Source organism: Nyctereutes procyonoides, unplaced genomic scaffold (genome assembly GCF_905146905.1).
Source record: "Nyctereutes procyonoides isolate TBG_1078 unplaced genomic scaffold, NYPRO_anot_genome, whole genome shotgun sequence".
Taxonomy (NCBI): Eukaryota; Metazoa; Chordata; class Mammalia; order Carnivora; family Canidae; genus Nyctereutes; species Nyctereutes procyonoides.
In genome coordinates this window covers 43,531,929-43,551,688 of record NW_026575049.1, presented here as the reverse complement: position 1 = coordinate 43,551,688, position 19,760 = coordinate 43,531,929, and the positions used below count along the sequence as shown (strand labels likewise).

Genomic DNA, 19,760 nt, shown 5'->3' with positions numbered 1-19,760 from the left:
ATTATTTTCAACCAAGAATAATTTATAAGTGTTCATGTTTCTGCTGGTTGTCTCTAGTACACTTCTTTATCTGGACATATTTAGTAGCATACTGTATATCAATTACTTTATTACCAAGAAAAACAGGAAATGAGCATACAAATTTATCAATGTCTATCTCAAAACAATTTGGGGAAGCCAGAGAAGATACTATGATGATATTAATAATAAACTAGAAAAAAAAATGCTTAGCCAGATACAATGAATTTAGAATTGTAGAATTACCTGTAATGCAATCAAATACTTTCTCGAAACCTTCTCGAAAAAAGTCCAAGTGACTATCAAGATGTCTTGAGCATGTCACAGCTCATTTTCAAAGTGAATGTACAAAATCCCCTAAGCACTTTGCTATCCAAGAGAAACTCATGACATAAAACACCATACTCGTCACCTTGGCCATGCCAATCCCCAACTCCATGCCCTCACCCAAGGTCTCAGTCATCTCAATCTTACCCACCCATTACTGCAACATTAAAGTTCTCCATTGGGCCCTTTCTTGGCCTTTCAATGAACTCCTTAAACTCTAAATTCCAAAAACACTAACAACCTGACTGGTACCATTCCTAAATCCATTAAGCATTTGGGTCTGCCGGAATCCTTCAGAACTGTCAATCTTTTGTACTTCAGTATGAACTCTTGGTTCCCCATCCTAGAGACTATATCCCCATGTGATTCTGGGAAGCAGCTAGACTTGAGGATTTGAGAAGACTTGGACTACCTGGTAGAAATTAACATTTAGTAACAGGTATCAGTTTTCTCTGCTGTAAAATGAGGGAAATGGCTGGATAGATGACTTCCAGGGCTCCTTCAAGACAAGCTAATAATCTATGAGTCCAGATTCTAGAGCTATTTCATGGAAACTGCTCGCTCTCCAACCAGACTTCATGCTTTTTCAAAGGGCCACATTACTTTTCTGTGCTCTCAAGCTAGCATAGCGCCTCAGACTTAGTGGGAATTCAATAAACTTAGGATCATGAGTTTCTACGACTATGTCCTACTGACTGAGGAGAAATGGTTAGCTGAGCCACAGATACCACTGAATGGCTATTTGGCAAATTTTATGCAGATGCTGGTTTACATCTTGCTCCAAAAGAACCTCTTACAGAGGCTTCAAGATAACAGCACTTGATTGGCTGCAGTCAGAAAATTGCAAAATTAACTTTTTCTAATCTCAGGGTACCGAGACTTTGTCAAGGAAACCACAGATAGTCCTTATAACTAATATAACTGGTTTTTAAGAATTATGAAGCCTATAGTACTGTCATAATACTTCACATTTCTAATAGCAAGTAATGGGGAGAAAAACAAGACAATGGTTCTTTTTGCCATAATGATAATGGTATGATTCAGGTAACAATTCAAGTCAGGAAAATACATTAAACGGGCTTTCATTTATTACCAGGTTCATTCTATCGAAAGGGGGCTTTTCTAGCTAGCCTTTTGGAGTTTCCCAATGTCTGGCTACGAAACCTTCTTAACAAGGAAAGTGTCATCTTTGGAGAACTAAGATTTGCAAAAACTAAGAAACAACAATATTTCTTACATGGATACAGGCTTGAATAGTTTTCGAGTCATTTTCACATATTATTCCCCTTCAGCCTCTCACAATAGCCCCTGGAGACAGGCAAGGCATATCATCAGCATTTTATGACTGAGAAGAAGAGGACTAGGAGAGATTAAGAATTTCTTCAATGGTGGAACTGGAATGAGACCGTGGTCTATACATTCTGTCACTGAATCAGGGTGTCACACCGGGGAGGCAGAAATGTGATGTCTGGCCAGAACAATGGGGATTTAAGTTTGCTTTGTTCATTTTATTTTGTTTGTTTTCCTTTGAATTTGAATGTACTGAAGCAAGGTTGCAAGGTTTCCAACTGGCCACAGGCCCCATCATATCCAATTATGTAACTGCTTCAGACATTTACTTGGTCTCTTTGGTTCTTGAACTTATTTTAACTTATGCCCCTGTGCTAAGCAATTATATTTACCTGCCTATATAAACAATTGTATTTTACCATATTATGTAATATGAGCACATTTAAACACCATATTTTATTCACTCCTCATAATTCTATTTATTGATTAGGAAACTAAGCTAAGAAGAAAAATTAAGTGATTTCCACAGGGTCAGGATCTAAAATCTGAACGTGTCACATAAGAAATAACATTATGTGGGAATTTTTCAGCATACGCCAAGGTAAAATTCTTTAAATAACTATTACATAAGTTTCTGAACTTGAGTACTCGGGTAGGCATATTTTGAAGTCTGATTATCACTTAAAGGACAGTCATTCAGAGCATGTACAGAAATGAAGTTTCCATATTTCCATGGGGCCAAGTCCTGGGAAAGTCATGTTTACTTTTCTCTCCAGTGTTCCTGAGTTTCTATTTTCAAAGAATAAATTGACAGTCTTTTCAAAAAAGGAAGCTATTCATCAAAATACTGGTAAAATGAATCCAGCAACATATGAAAGGATTATATACCATGACCAAGTGAAATATTTCAGGCATGCAAGGTTGATACAACATACAAGGATCAGTCAACATAACACATTACATAAATAGAATAAAGAACAAAACACACAATTGCCTCCATAGATGTCTAAAGCCTTCGACAAAATCAAACATTCTTTTATGATAAAAACACTTAACAAACTAGAAAAAGAAAGAGGAACTTCTTCAACCTGATAAAAGGCATCTATGAAAACCCACAAACAATATCATACTTAATACTGAATGACTGAATGCTTTCCCCCTAAGACAGGAATAAGCCGAGAAAAAATGTCTGCTCTCACCATTGCTGGTCAACATAGTACTGGACATTCTAACGTACCCACTAGGCAAGAAAATGGAATAAAAGATACCCACATTAGAAAAAAACGAAGTAAAACTATCTCTATTCACAGATAACATGATCTTGCACATATAAAATCCTAAGAAATACACACACATACACATTCATTCCCACACGCACATACACACTTACTAGGACTAATGAATACATTCATCAAGGTTGCAGGATACAAGATCAATATACAAAAAAGACAGTAAAAATAACAGGGACTCACGATCCCATCACTAAATACTAACAACTAAAAAGTCTGGTCTTCTAATTTCATATAATCTCAACCTGAGATGCAGAATATAAAATTCAGAATTTATTTTGGCTTTCAATACTATCTATGATATTTGGTTAAGAGACGTGTTTCCTGGTATACACACAGTTCTGGAAAACGTGGAGGGAAAGATACTTTTGTTTATAGAGCCAAGAAATTTAAGTGATAAGAAAAAATTTGAAGCAACAAAAGAAATTCTGCCTGGCTCACTAAAGAACACTAATCTGTTCAGGTTTTACTTTTTCTCTAATGGGTTTTCTTCTAAGTACTTTATAGCAGTTGCAATTAGTTCAAAATATTGCATCCTAGTGCTCATACAAACTAGAAAGTAATGACTACATTTTCAGTTATTTCATTTATATTCTTACTTTGGCCTAGTCTCCCAGAGATTTTAAACTCCATTAAGCACTTCACAATATTGGGTTTCCTTCTTCAATTTCATTAGAATTAACATAGAAGTGGTATCTTATTCCAATAATATTGAATACACTTCTTAGGTAACACAAACTGAACATACAGAGGAAGGAAAGTTGTTCATTATTTCAGAAAAGCATTACATTTGAGTACAGACCCAGCCTATCCTAAAATCCACAAAGTGTAAAGTGAACCAAGAGTAAGCCTGACTCTGAAAGGTCCTGCCAGAGTCCAAGAAAATCCTTTCATAGCCCTTACCCTCAAGACTTCAATAAACATGCATGCATTCATTCACTCACATCAACAGTTAATTATCATTCCCTCTATATTTATAGGTTACCACATCTTTTGTCTAAACGTCTAAATTTGTTCTAAACAAAAATCAAAATGAGGCTCAAGTCATAAGCAAAGCTTCAGTTAAAGAAAACATTAATGTAGCTTTTTCCCAGATAGTTTATTGCCTGATTCCCTTACAATTTATATATGGATTTTACTCCTCATTCACAATTTGATTCCAATTAGTGACTGGCAAGCAAAGTCTGATTATTAATTTAAGAACCTGGACATTATAATTGAATAATAGTATTCTACTATATATGATAAAGGCACATTGCTTAAAAATGAAATATTAAATAAACATATAGTTTCAAAAATAACTTCCCTAATATTGTAAAACCGACAACATGGAAACTTTGGCTCTATGGATGAACGCATTTCACCAACTTTTTTCATCAGCTACCCTTTCTGCCATGAAAATTCAAAAAAGGGTGATAAATTCCAGTAAAAAGAAAACCATGGGCCAAAAGACAGAAAAATTCTATAATATAAAAGAACACACTACTAGACATTCTGGAAGCTCTTTTTCAAAGCTTACTAGTTTCCTTTCATTTAAAAACACTGATTAACAATAACAATAAAATACTGATGAATTGCTTAGTAGACTATATGTATCATTGTTTTCAGTTTTTCATTGCCTTCCTTTAGGAGGATATGCGTCCCTGCTGACCACCATGTGACTGGCACTACTGCTTCATAAAAGGAGGATATTTGTCCTTCCTACTGATGTCAGGTTTGGGCTTATGACTAATTAGGCCAATGAAATGGGAGCCATGTGATAGTATGCCATATACAGCAAAAGCTCTTTCATTCTCTCCACCAAGAGGATGGCATGTTCCAAAAAAGGTATATACTGTCAGCCTTAGTCACACAAGGGTACAGCTGACCTTCAACTGCCACATAATGTGGGTAAGAGTTACACTTTGAGATTGTAAACCACTGAGATCTAGGGGTTATTACCACAGCATTGCCTGACAAAAGCTGACTAATGCAAACTACAATTCTAGCATTTAACCCACTTTGTCATTTTAATTTATCTGTTAGTAGACAAACCTGATGGATGTCATAAACAACCTTTAGGGAATGTTGATTTCACAATTCAGTATGAAAGAAATGTGTAATGACTCATCTTCTTGGTTTGCCAGAATAAAGCAATTTGATATAAAGCTATCCTATGTTCTTCAGCAGCAATTAATGCAGTGACAAGAGAAGGGAATCAAGAGAATAGAAAGCACCCAAATCTGAAGTCTATGGAAACAACGAATACATCACTTGGGTTCACTCTATAGACTACAATAGGCTGTCATCCAGCTGGAGAATCTGAGGTCATTCTAAGTCTGAAAATGGGGAGCAATCATATGGATAAGGATCAAAGTAGAGATATGAGGTAAAGGTACAATCATCCATCTGAAATAGTGGAAAGACCTCAGTTTGGTACTGATGAAAAATTACTAGAAATTTTGTCATTGGGGCTATCCAAAGTCATTGCTCTGAAGTCCACCAAAACAATTCCAGAATATAATTATATTATATATCATAATTATAACAATTATAATTGTTCAAGTTCTTAGTTTTTATTGTAATTGAAATGTATATAGTTTTTTTTTAAATAGGCACATACAATGCATAGGGATCTTTATACCAACACCGAAGAGGATTGTGAAGTCACAAGAAAATATTTCTGCTCCCTATAGAAGAAAGTATTAGATTATCTTCTATTCTTATCTGCTGTAGTTATTAAATAAACACAGCCCAGAGTTGAAAAAAAATACCAATTTTTTAAAAAGATACAAACCAAAAGAGTGACTCACATAAATGCTTCTAAATATGTTTTAATCAACAGAATGGATACAGCAATTAAATACAATTGCTAATAAAAATAGTAAGTAACCAAGAGAAGTGAATAAAGAATAATAAAGTTACCATTCTAAGGATCTACTATGTGCCAGGTTATCTGTGTATATTATCTCACTTAATCTTCATGATACATCAGCGGCACAGGCATTATCTCCATTTGATACATAAGGAAACAGGCACAGGAAGATTAAGTTATTTGCTCAACTAGAGAATGGCACAGTCATAATTTGAACCCACTGCATGCTGGCTCCAAACCCCTTGCCCTTCCCATTATCAGACACAAAATTCTTTCTGGAATTTTGTCACCATGTGGATTTTTAACCTACCTTAAAGCTAATTTGTCTTATACTCAAAGATTTTTACATATTTAAAATCACTTTTGTCATCTGTTCCAGTATGTCACAATTCCTTATGCCAAGAATCTATTAATTTTACTTCCCCTGAAGTGCTAGTGACATAAATTAATCCCATTTATTCTTTCCACGTCATCAAAGCAACACTTTTTATAGAATCAATTGTATAGCTAGAAGAGATAGTATTTCTGTAGAAACTAAAAAGAAATAAGATAATCTACACAGAAAAGAATCACTTCACACACAATTTCAGATTACCTTTCTAAGGTGTTTGTATTCATTTTATTTCTGCACCATCATTATTATTAATAAAGTTACATTTAGGTGTTATGATAGATTTGACCAGCTGTGGTGAACAGTTGTTATCATTTTCTTCATCCATTAAACTTGTCAAATCAGTGGTTTTATGAGTATACAAATAATTAAGAGAGAAAACAGATATAGACAACGTATTTTTATGTTTTAAACACTGACAAAAAAAAACTGGTAGCTAAAATGGCAATGAATTATGATCTTTGCATAGTAAAACCTGTTTAATTGGAATTCTAGTCCAAAATACACAGTAACTTGGACACAATATATTATTCCTTCTGAGTTAAAAAGTTCAAACAGAATCTTAAGATGTTTTTCCGTATGTATTTCACTGTACCTGTTGGAGACTATAAAGATACACATATGAAATCACAAATATTTTAAAGTTGGAAAGGACCTTGGAATTCATGCCCTATGATTCTGTCACTGAGATACTTTTTGTATGCTGGTGGCTACCTGTGAGGACTGGAGCCAGACTGTCTGGACTGAAGCTCCAGCTCTGTACGCACTAGTTGTGGGGGCTTTGGATTAAGTTACTTTGCACCTTTGTTTCCCACTCTTGATATAAAATAAAGAATAAAAGAACCTCCTCACAGGTGATGAAGATTAAATGAGATACGATGCACATAACGCGCTCACTACACTTCCTTACATGTAAGAAAAACTAAGAATCCCTGACGCCAGATGGGCTAAGTGCCCTTCCAAGGAGATTATGGCCATTAAATGTCGGAACACCATTCTGGGGCACCTCATTCTGTCAGTCTTGTGTGTTTGAAAACACTTTTTAAAAATCCATTTTAAACAGTCCTCAATTAGAAAAGTCTACAAATTTTTTCCTGGCTACAGAGCTTCATCCAATTACTTCCAAATCAAAATTACTTTTAAAAAACACTCTAATTAAATTACAGATGGTGTGACATAAATTTATGCTCAAGTGGTGTATGCAGACTTTTCATTCATTAGTCACTTATTCAAAACTATCTATGAAACATTTATTATTTACATTTTAGAGTCTAATATTTGATACTACCTTCTTCTCTATGGTTCCATGTCCCAAAACTTCCATTTCTCAGATTTTTTTTTAAAGTCTCCACCACCCTCAACACATCTACATCCATAACCACCCACTTGCTCTTCCTCTTATTCTGGGCCTGACCTAGCCCATCCACTTCCTCCTCTGAGACATGCCACCATCCATTTGCTCCATCTTTCCCCTCAAGTGGAGACCATTCATAATCTCCACTTCCCCACCTCCCATTCATTCTTGCACCCCCACTGCCAATTCCATCAACCACTTCAACCTTCTCGTGTTAAGCGACTACTCTAAAACAGTTGACCTGGGACCCCACTTTCTCATGGTTCCTTACCTCTCTAACCATTTGTTTTCAACCCTCTTCAAGGGCTGCTTTCCAAACCAATGTCCCTCTGTGCCCTCAGCTTAATTCTCATCCTCTCCTTTCTTCCTGGATAATCTTGTCCAATTTCACAGGTCTCATCAGTACCTGTATGCAGATAACTCCCAAATCTTTATTTCTGTTCTAACCTTAACTGTCATTATCATACAATAAACTTTCTATGGGCAATTCTACCTGGAGGGCCTAAGGCACTTCAAATGCAATATATTTATATCCAACCACTTCATCTCTCCCCATTCAATTTGCTCTTCCTCTTATATTCCCTACCTCATCACACAAGCTAAATGTTCTAAAGGCATCTCTGGTCCCAGTCACCAAGTTCTTCCTGTATAATCGCTGAACACCTCTCCACTGCCTCCTCTCCTCTCCATCCGCATTGGCCTCATCTTGGCAGCCATCACTCCCTGAACTGACCTTCCCATCCTCACAGCCACCAGACTCATCCATTGACAATGTCTTTTAGAAATAATGATAAAATGCAAATGTGCCCATTTTGTTCCTCACCTCAAAGCCCTCAATAGCAGGCTATTACCTACAAGAAAACATTCGAGCTCCTTGGAACGCCAAGCAAGGCCCTTGGAAGTCTGGCTTCTGGGGCTCTTTTCCCCCCCACTCCTCTCCTGCTACTCCTTATCTTGAATGCTTCAGACCTGCAACTTACCTGCATTCATCATTGTTCACAACACACTCTTTTTCATCTTTTTGTCTTTGCTTATCTATTGTAACTATTGCATTATTTTGCACCTTTGTACCTACCCACATTTCCCGTATTCCCAGCCTCACTAACTCCTATTCATCCTGTAAAACTCAAATTAGGTCTCATTTTCTCCAAGAATCTTCCCTAAAACTCCACACTGAGAAGAGTACCTTTTTATGTACTCCCCAGGATTCCCTATTACAGCATATAAAAACTCTACTGAGATTATTTGAAATAATCTGCTCCAGGCTAAAGTATAAACACATCAAGGGCTGGAAAAGTGGTCTATTCACTTCTGTGTCTGGTTCAATAAATGGTTGTTCATCTCAACCCAGAAACCTATAAATCCAGAGGAAGAAAGTTACAAAGAGCAGTTTAAAGCATCCATACTGTGTTACATTATTGTATACGATATTTTAGGACTTTAAAATATTACTTTTGTCCTGCTGAGGGATAAGAGTAAGAAAAAAAGAAAAGAAACTAATTTATGTAACTAATTATCTACCTAAATATTAGAAACTGAAATACCATACTTCCTTTCTAGAGTATAAATATTTAATTTCCATACTGAGAACTTGTTAACTCAGCCTTGGAGTATTCATTTGATTTGAGGAGAGGGAGGGGGAGGGTGGCTGGGTAGCAGGTAAAAATATACCAGCTTTCCCACAAAATATCTTTCTCAGGTATTCTGCTCATACTAAAAGAATAAACTCTACTTATTAAAAACAAACCAAAACAAAAAGCACTCTAAAGGAAAGTCATCTAAAAGATTTAGTTCTCAGGAGAAGTCATGCCATATTCTGGAGAAAGACCTATCTTCAATGAAAGGAACAGAAATAGGAGAGTCCGTGTGGTACCAGCTGAGCAGCCCTGTCCTACACTTCTGAGGACTCAGCAGGCTTTGCACACAACATCTGTCCTGAGCTCTGAATATCCTACCACAGCAGATGTGTCTGGTGCTCAGACACAGCATGGACTTTATCTGCATCACCCTAACCTGAGCCCAGACAATATAGGCCAGGTCAAAGGCTTCATCCTACAGATTTACACAGCCAGAGGTACAACTGGTATACCACAGTAAAATATTAAACCATTTGATTTTATATCAAAAAGAGGCTATTAGATATGGATGTCAGTTGGGATAGCATGGTTTTCCCGTTACTGCTGATGCTACTATTTCCTCTGGACAACAGACGACTCATATATTTTGCTCAAAGGGTCACACACTCCATTCCACTCCCACTGCAGACCATGAGGAGAGCTGGCAGGACATCGGAGTAAGTGGAAGGACCAAAACACTCCCCATCCCGACCCTCTATTTCAGTGAGCTGCAGTGTCCACGGCCTGTGAAGATACATGTCTCTTAGCCTGAGGTAAAGTCCACAAACTCCAACAGCATTTTCCTGCTCAGCAATTCTGAAAATTGACACCAGTGGGCTCCCTGTCATGGAATATGGTTGGTATAAAAGGGAGCAATGAGGGAGGGTCGTGCTGATGGCCTGTCTTCTCAGTCAAAACTCTGAATAATGTAACCTAAGTTCAGAATTTAGTTGACCGTGATCAGTTGCTTCTTTGTTCTTAAGCAACTCTTGGGTGTTTCTTCTTAGGAGCAACCCCTGACTCTGAGAGTCCTGTTTTTTTTTTTTTTTTTTTTTACCCCTGAGAGTTGTCTAAATCGCCTGACTATTCTGCTGTTTGTACTGTATGTTGATGGCCTATAAATAGTGTTTTCTGTCTTGTAAAAGAAAATATATTAATTTGATAATACTAGGACAAAACAAAGCCATACTCACAAACACCCACCTTCCTTATTATGGACCTGACCTATCTTCTTGAGGGAAATATTTTCCCTCCCCTCCTCCCAATCTGAAAGAAAAGTTAAATTGGTGGAATAATTACAAGAAATTATTAAACACTATTAGACAGCAAAATGAATTATGATGTATAAGGCAGCATCACAACTAGAAGTATAAATGAGGAGTCTTGCCACAAACAGTGGGCTGAAAGCTATTGCAAGCACTTCCTCTGTGGGTTCACATGTGTCCCAAGACTGCAAGATTTGAACTGGTCGCTACTATTCCTGCAAAGTCAGCTTTCTTTTTCAAATCTGAAATGGTCACAATTGTTTAACCCAATGTGGCTTGCTCTTACCAGCAACAGTCTTCTATGCCATTTCAGAAAATGGAAATGTGCATGTGTGCATGCACACACACAAATCCTCATTAAGAAGATAAAGTAAATAAATTTCCTGTCCGTCTCAACAGCACAAAGTCAACTGCACTATATTTGCTTATATAATCATTCCTATCTGCACTTATTTTTCTAATGAAATAGGACTGGAAATTCAACCCAGAAACTGCAGCTATGTGTGAGCACCTGATGGATTCAGGGCACTCTGTGGTCAGAGCTGAGGGATAGGGCAGCTGGCAGTGCTGGGTTAGAAGTCTCCCCACCTGAGGTGTCTGAGACTTGCCCTTGGCTCCACTTGGAGCTTGAGTTTTGATTTCTCTCAGGACTTGAGGAAAGTTGCAATTTGCAGCTATGGCCACAGGGTAGTGCAGTCAATCTGCAAATAGCTACCCCTCTCCCCCACCACTGCCTCCTCCCTTCCCCTCAGCACCCTACCTCCCCAATTCCCTCCCAGAGAGGGAATGGCTAGGAGAGAATGCAGACATTTGGTCTGAGCCCTGGGCAGCTCCAGGAAGGACTGTGAGATTCCCCAACAAATCCAGGAGTGTCTCTAAGACTTGGCACCCAGTTACTCTGAGCATTCACTGCTGACACAGGAAAACCTGGCCTTTGAAGGACTGACAAGAACTGTAAAGCTGTAAAAAGTGATTAGCCTATTTATTACAAACTTCATTTACTTCAGCTTTTATGTTTATTCGCCACTGTGTCCCCACTAGGATACAATTAACCACCCCCTCACTCATCAAAATTGTATTCGAGGGATGCCCGGGTGGCTCAATGGTTGAGTGTCTGCCTTTGGCTCAGGGCCTGATCCAGGGTCCTGGGATTGAGTCCCGCATCAGAGGAGCCTGCTTCTCCCTCTGCCTAGGTCTCTGCCTCTCTCTCTGGGTCTCCCATGAATAAATAAATAAAGTCTTTTAAAAAACTGTATTAGAAAAAAAAACTGTATTAGAAAGACCCACAAAAATAAAATAAATGCTGCTCTAAACGTACCTTCCTGGCATCATGGAATTATAATGTTATTATGCAACCCCTTCTTCCCCCAAAATCAGGAGAAGAAAGTGCAGTATTTTAAAAGAACCTCTTTTTAAAGTAATTTTCATCCTTTTAGTTCTCCCTACTCAAAGTTTGGTCTGTGGACCAGCAGTTTACCAGGAAGCTAGTTAGATATGCAGAATCATAGCCTCACCCTGAACCTATTAAATCATAATGTATATTTTATCAAGTTCCCTAAGTTACCTGAAGGCAAGTTAATGTCTGAGAAGCACCTCCTGGATGACAGTTAAGTATACTGACTTATGTTCTCAAAATAGTTTTATAAGCCCTGGATCTTTTCTTTCTCAAGATACAGTTTATAGAAAAACAAACATACCTTGAAATTGGAAAATAAAAACAGGTTATTTCCTAGAACTGGTGATGATCCACTGAAGTCAAAGCTTTTTTCTATCTAAACTACCAGACAACTAATTAACATTTCAATGAACACTGACAGAAAAAGTGTGGTCACTTCATAACTTAGGTACAGTACAGGTATGACAACCAAAATGGAACCAAGACCAACAGACTCATATTACAGCACTCCAGAGGGTTTCTGACAACTAATTTCCTGTTCATAAAAAGGAAAATTAAAATTATTTTCAGCATCAAGTTAACACATAACTCTAAACAGAGTTGTTATGTTAGTGGTCTTCAAATTACAGTTCTTTTTGTTTACCTCAGCTAACAATGAGCCCCCTGGGAAGAAATTATGTGAAGAAGTTTAAGTACCCTCTATGCCATCCTCCACATGTGAGTGGGGAAATTACAAAGGGGAAAAATACACAAGAGAAAATTAATGACTTCTGCACTCTTTGATCCCTGCTCTCCTACGATAGGAATGATCATAGATTTTGAAGTTGGAAGAACTCAGATAACTTACTGCTGCTGGCCCACTTCCCCAGGAATCTTTTGTAAGAAGTAGCTGGCAGGGCATCTGCAGCCTCCTACAGACAGGTAATTGTTACCCTCCAACATAGCAGGGTCACATCCCCTTTAGATACTCTCACACCCCCTGATCTCACCAGTGCCCTTAAATAACCCAAAACAGCTCCAGGCCCCCTTCCCAGTGAAACTGCTTCAACCCCTTCAGGGCCTCTATCATGTCTCCAGGGGTTAGTTTCTGTAGACTAAACCCATTTAGTTTCTTGGATGGTGTGGTGTCCTCTTACCCTGGTAATAACTGTGTATTTTGTTTCTATTGAAACTAAATTATGATTAGCCTGACATAATTTAATGAGACCCACAGTGCCAAATGAAGTCATTTGATGTAATGGGTGGTAATTCAATACATTCTCAGTGAAACATCAAAGATTATGTAATGGTTAATATATCTACATACGTTAGTAGCACAACCACAAGTAAGGGTGTATTTGTCTGCTAGAGTATGATATACAACTAAGAAAAACTACCAGCCTCCACTCTAAAATGTCCCTGGATCCCACTGCCAGGGACAGAACTCTGTACCAGATGGATGACCTGACCCAACGTGGCCTTTCTGCATCCTTCCTTGTTTATGATAAAGAGACTTTTTAAGGAAGCGAAGGGTATTAAAAGAACTACATTTGGCATTCACAAAGCAATTGACACTTTTATTACTTAACATCACAACCTTATGAGGTAGGCCACTATAAGTGCTGTCATTTTATAAGTGATTAAACCAAGACTGAGAATAGGAAATGAGAAAAATCGTGAGCTGCCCAGGGCCAAACAGAAAGCAAGGCTGGAGCCAACTGAATTCAGAAACCTCAATTAAATTCCCAGACAAAAGAGAATGGGCAACATTTAAAGTAAGTTTTATGGATTTCACTTTGAAATAAAACAAGGAAACATTATGTTACCAGTAAATGATATTAAAATTGTCTTTTATGGCCTTGATTTTGCTACCAAGGCTTTATTTTCAAAATAAAGAAAATTTAAACAGGCAAACTTATACCAGGTTAAAAATCCCATTTATACAGAAAAAAATCTTGCATTCCTTTCGAGATTTTTTTCCTTCAATTCGACTGCTATGCTAACCAATATTATGCCAAAGGGCCTCATACCAGTTGCTACATCTAAAGTGTCATTGATTAGACCCATTCTAGTTCACAGGGACATTCTCCCAAAATAGATCCCTAGCATTTTATAACCCTCCTACATTTTCACAAAAGAGAATCTGGAACACAGGAAGGAATCACTTCCCCACACACAATACTCATCTTCATCGTCATCAGAAGGCATGTGGTTAAAATTCATCTGCACACCCAGTGCTCAACGTCTCTGTAACACTGTGGCCCCCAGCCAAGCCTGAGTCCTCAACTTTAACACGGTGCATTACCCAGTCTTCCCACCTGGTTTTCTCCAAGACACACCTACCCACAGCCAGGCTCATGCTCTTCACACAGATGGGAGCGGCACTCAGATCCTTGCCCCCAGCATTCCATAGCTTCCCATGGATATCTCCTTGCCTCTTGCACCCAGGCAACCAGCCCCCTTCAAGCCTGCAGCCCACAGGTCCTAGCCCTGCAATCCACTTGTAGAAATATTGTCATCCCCACACATGCTAAGGCCTTTCCTAAGCTCTGGATATGCTCTAGGGCTCTCAACCAAAGAGAACCACTGTTGCCAATCATACAGCCACCTTGGGCCAGTCACCTGCAGTAACCCTGCAGAAAGCATGTGGAGGGTCCTTGTGTGCACCTCTCCTTCTGCCTTCTGTGTTCTACTGAACTACTTTGACCCCAAGAGCCAACAAGAGGCATAGTGGTAAGCCTTAAAATGTTTGCTTTGCCGGGGCTGCAGGAAAGGGTCAAGGCACCTGAGGGTCAAGGTCAGGAATCTGGAGCAGTTTTCTGACACTATATGGGGCCTGGGAAGCCAAACTAACAAGGAATGAAAGAAGCCATGGTCTGGCCATGTCCATTGGTAGTTGACTTGAAGAGAACCAAATGTGTCAGTAGGTACTACTGGGAAGCACTCCAGTACTGTCAGTGGCTCTTCTTCACTGTTTTCAACCTATGGGTAGATGGAAAATTTGAAAAAAAAATAGAGTGGAAATAGAATAGAAAATATCAAAGTGCATCACACATAGTAAGGATAAGCATTACCTTGTGACAGTTGTTTCAGTTATGTGTATGGGCACTCACAAGGGGTCGAAATGTTAAATGATTTACTGTGAGTCAGGGTCTAAAGTGCTTGAAAGCCACTGGTTCTATAGTACCTATCACAGAATAATGCTTAATACTCTATGAATACTTGCTAAATGAACAAATTGATAAGTATGAAACAATCCATTTATCACACTTCAAAGGTTCTAATTTGAAAGAATATAAAGTATAATGCCTATTTGAACAAAAGAAAATGGATTCTGGCCTATGCGAAACTATGGGGTGGGGGGAGTGTGGTGAGGGAAATAGTAGAGAGAAATCTGAATATTTCTATTGTATTTCGATAGTCTTTCTCTCCAATAACTGAAAAGTTTTATATTTAAGACAATTTTGACTAAGTTCATTTGGAAAACTTTTCCCACTCCCTGAAACTGCCTCCTGATTACAAAAGTTCTGCATCTTTAAAATACTTGGTATAGGTAATTCCACCATGATTCATAAAAGGATCTTTCAGAAACACCATGAAAGCCTTTGTTCAAGTTCTTTCTTTGCCCAAGATGCCTCTATGTCCTCTCAATACCCCGACCCCCACCATCTGTAAAAATCCCATTCATCTTCCAAGGCTTAGTTCAAAGGCCACCTTTTCCATGGAAGCGTTTTGGTTTTTTTTAACTCAATTTTTCCTCTTTCCTTCCTTTACCACCCACCCCAGTCCCAAATATGGTCTTTTTCTCTTCTGAATCACCAGTGTTGAAAACTTCCTTTTTTATTTGTATACTCATCTCATTCCCCTACTAGATAATCACATGCACAACCCACAGTTTACTCATCTTAGTACTCCTTATAGCAATCAGCACAAGATCTTAGACTAAAGAAATGATCAATTAATATTTAAATGAATAAATGAAAGTAATGTTAGATTGTTAAAAGGGAGGGTCATTATTTTAAAGGCCATGAGGAATGGCTATGTCCAGCAGCTGATCAAAAGGTGATAGAGAACAGGAAGGAGCAGATGGGAAGAGGGTGGGAGGCTGGTAAGAGTGCTGTTCCTCAGGATACCTGCCTCTGCAAACTTACTGAATCCCCAACTCTCCAGGGATCCAACTCTACCCAGTGAAGCTATGGAGCTGGGGGCAGGATGAGTGCCTTCACCCTGTTCCAAGCTCTCTATTCTCTTTAAACCAGAAATGGGAAGTGAAATTAGAAAAAAAAAAAAATTTAAAAAAAAAGTAGAAATTAGGGCTACCCTTTTCAACTTTAAGTAAGGCTGAAAGGAAAAGTTTAAACAGCTATCTGGACCATTTAGACTCAAAAGGCCTCCTTTGAAAAATAAGAATGAGGGTTTTGGCAGAACGTGAGGGAGGTACAAGGAGGTGGAGGAGATGGCTCTTGAATTTCTTGATTTCTTTCAATAATACTGAGCTTTCCTCTTCATATTGTCTATACGGTCATTTGGGGACATTTTCTGTGACCGGCAGACTAAGCTAGCTCAGGTTCAAAGCCACAGTCACAATTAATAAATTTGTTTTATTGGAAAACAATGCCCACCAATTAGAAAGAACTATTAGGGATTAAAATACCATTCTCCTTTGTCATTAACCTGTACCTTCCCCCACCATCTCCAAAGAAACATGTTTTTCTAAGATGAATGAAAAGAATAAGTTTTTAGTGGTGTTTATTTTAAATGTATAGATATTTATAAGTTAATTCATGTAAGGCAGGCATAATTTCCTAAATCCTGGTATTTATTTTTCAGATTTTTAATTTTAGATCAGTATCTTCTAGGGTTCTGACCTTCTCTTTCTTTGGTATTTTAACAGAACCTTAACGTCCAGTCCATCATGGTTTTGTTTTATAATTAACTTTAGAGCCACCCTCATACACTGGGAGACATCTGCAATATTGTAGAAAACCCACGGGATTTAGAGTCAGAAACCTGAGTGTTGAGAAGTTAATGGCTGGTTCAAATACAGCTCCTCCACTTCTAGATGTGTGACCTTGGGCAGGTTACCTGGCCTTCCCCACCCTCAATTTCTCAATCTGTAAAATGGGAACAGTAACAGATAATGCTTCCTGAGGCAGTTGTGAGAGCTAACTGGGCTAAAACATATAACGTACTTAGAACTGTGCCTGGTAAATGGTGAGTGTTCAGTCAATGTTAGTGTGAAAATTCTGCTCTCATTTGTTTTACCGGCTCAGTTGAGTCCTTTTACAATCCAAAGCCTCCGTTTCCTTATCTATAAAATAAGACTCCTACTGCTTGCCACCAAGATTGTTGTCAGATTCAAATAAGCAAACAATGGATAAGAAAACATTTGACACACAAAGTACTCAAATGTTATTTTGGATCACTTATAAATTTAAAAATAAACCGTAAAACTGAGTGAGAAAATACCATGCAAAAATTCGTCCATAAACTGAGAAAATGCCTATGTTATAAATGCATATTCAAGAAGTATGATTTATCTTTAACTTATCAGAAATACACAAGCTTTTGTAAAACGTAAGTTTTACGTCTGCAAACTAGAAACACCCCCTCGGTCAAGCCAAACTGTCCCACTATACTACAAGCAAGAAACCCTCCACATTTTTATAAGCCAAAGATAAACCGATGCACTGATTCAATGCTGACTGCGTATACAGCAACTTTTCAAAAATGCTTATTTTTTTTTCATTTTTGAAAGGAATAAATGTACTCTAGATAACGTAAATTTCAAGTCAATACAACAGACATTGTATAACCGTGCTCCATCCAGGTAACCCAGCTGGAAACTAAGGATGAAGAGAGAAATAAAGCTTAGATCCTGTGCTGGAAAAGCCCACAGATTATAGCTGGTAATTTCAAACTATTACTTGTAAAAGTCATGAGGGGGCTTCGGTTTGAGTCAGCAAGCTGATGAGCACCATAAAAACATGCCAAAACAGTAAGTTCTTCCCTTTGATTGAAAAACTGTCTTTTAAAAGCAAAAGGCATTTTTAAAGCACAGTCTCTATCTAGCAAACTACTGAATTTGTGCCAGAAACCAACATTTCTAAATGTAAACCTGTAAAATAACAGGTATCTGTAAATGAAAGGCTGAAATAACCCCAGGAGCAACAAGACAGTAATTAGCAACTTTTATAGAGTAATAACATGTTTCATATTCTTTCTACACTGGCTCTTTGAAGTTTCCAGGGTAATATATAAAAGTTTTATTACATTAGGGCCCATCCTTGTGTATTTTATAAGCACCAGCATTATGCAGAGCAAGCTGCAGTTACTCATCATCAGATCTTTTATAAGAAACTGCTCAATAATGCGCTAGCTCTGCGTCCAGTTTAGTTTGTTACACCTGGCTTTAGAAAGATAAAAGTGACTAGAAGCCTAAATCACTGAAAATAATCCACATTATCATCTATATAATCTATAAATCTCAAAGCAGTTTAGCTTTAAAATCGTACACTGCATATTCATGTGCACACCACTTGCAGTTCTAGACACATGCGAACTCTTTACTGAATTAAGGCAGAAAAAAAAAAATTTACCAGAGGCAGAACAGAGTGCAGTTAATATGCTTGTTCCAGCAGATGTTCATTCCCGTAAATATTAAACATAACACAAGTTCCTCCAGGAATATGCGGGCAGTAATTTTACCACCTGAATAGGGCTGGTTGGAAACATTTAGGAGATAGGGGTGGAAGGGAGGGTAGGAAATCAGAGGGATGCCGAAGCAGCCAATGGGATTTTTAAGAAACCCGCAACGAGAATTAAACTGCTTCTAGCGGCGATTCGCCTACAGCAGCTCCTCAACGAGAGGACACGGAGCAACAGATCCCGGGGAGCTCCCGCGGCCGCCCGCCGCCCCGGCTGGGAGCCGGGAGCGCGGAATAAAGGGGCACGCGGGGCGCCCGGGGGGGGGGAGGGGGCGGAGGGCAACTGCAGCGAGGTGTGCAGAAAGGGCCCAGAGGAACCGTGAACCTCGAGGAAACGAGCCTCCCCGGGCCAGGGCCCCTGGAATCCCGCACGGAGAAATCCTCGCCCCCTGCCCCCGGCGTTCACTTTCCCTCTCGGGTGGGAGCGGGCAGGAGGCAGCAGGGATGCCGCCGCGCAGCCCGGCGCCCCGGGCGGGAGGCTGGAGCATCCTCTAAGGGCACTTCCAGCAGCACCAACTCCGGGGGTCGCTGGGGTGAACGCAGGGCGCAGACCAGGCGCAGGGAGCCGGGAGGCGCTGCGGGCCGGGGCCGGGCGGGGCCGGGCCGGGGCCGGGGCCGAGGGGTGGATCCCCAGGCACTAGGGACACGTTCTGGAAATCGGGGCTTTTTCTCTCCGTGGCTGCGCTCTGCCCCCTGGCTCCCCCGCTCCCCGGCCCCTGGGCTGGGGCGGGCAGCACCGAGGGGAGAGGACGGGAAAGGGGGGCGAGAAGACGGGGAGGCAGGGGGGCCGGCGGGGCGGGCGCCCCCGACCCACCCCACCCCACGGCGGCCGGCCGCCCCGAGCCCCCCGCGCAGGTGAGCGCGCGGCCGCCCCCGCCCGCGCCCGCGCCCCCGCCCGCGCCCCGCGCCCGGCACCGGCACTCACCACAGCGACTCGAGGTCCCATTCCTGGAGCAGGGCTAAGTCGAAGCTGTCCATGGTGGGAGGTGTCAGCGCGCCGCGCCGCCGCCGCCGCCGCCGCCGCCGCCGCCGAGGCTCGGGCCGCCCGCGCGCTGCAACGAAAGGCGCCGCTCAAGGTGCATCCCGGCCGCGCCGGAGCCGCCGCCCGCCCGCCGCCCGCCGCCCGCCCCCGGCTCGGGCTTCCTCGCGCCCCCCGCCCCCGACGCCCGGCCCGCGCGGCGGGAGGCAGCGGCCGGCGACTCACCCGCTCCCCGGCTCGCGCGCAGGCACACTCAGCAGAGAGCGGCGAGCTCGCCGCGCCGCCGCCGCCGCCG

General features: G+C 40.3%; 1 protein-coding gene across 2 annotated transcripts in view; it reads right to left on the bottom strand.

The window, feature by feature from the left end:
- Nucleotides 1–19,476, bottom strand: part of AFF3 (ALF transcription elongation factor 3) — a 521,186-nt gene extending 501,710 nt beyond the window's left edge. For both annotated transcript variants that reach the window (XM_055329104.1, XM_055329106.1), the window contains exon 1: nucleotides 19,412–19,476. In XM_055329104.1, coding sequence (XP_055185079.1) covers nucleotides 19,412–19,464 — 53 coding nt within the window. In that variant the 5' untranslated portion in view covers nucleotides 19,465–19,476. The remainder of the gene's footprint in view (nucleotides 1–19,411) is intronic.
- Between the last annotated feature and the right edge of the window lie 284 nt (nucleotides 19,477–19,760).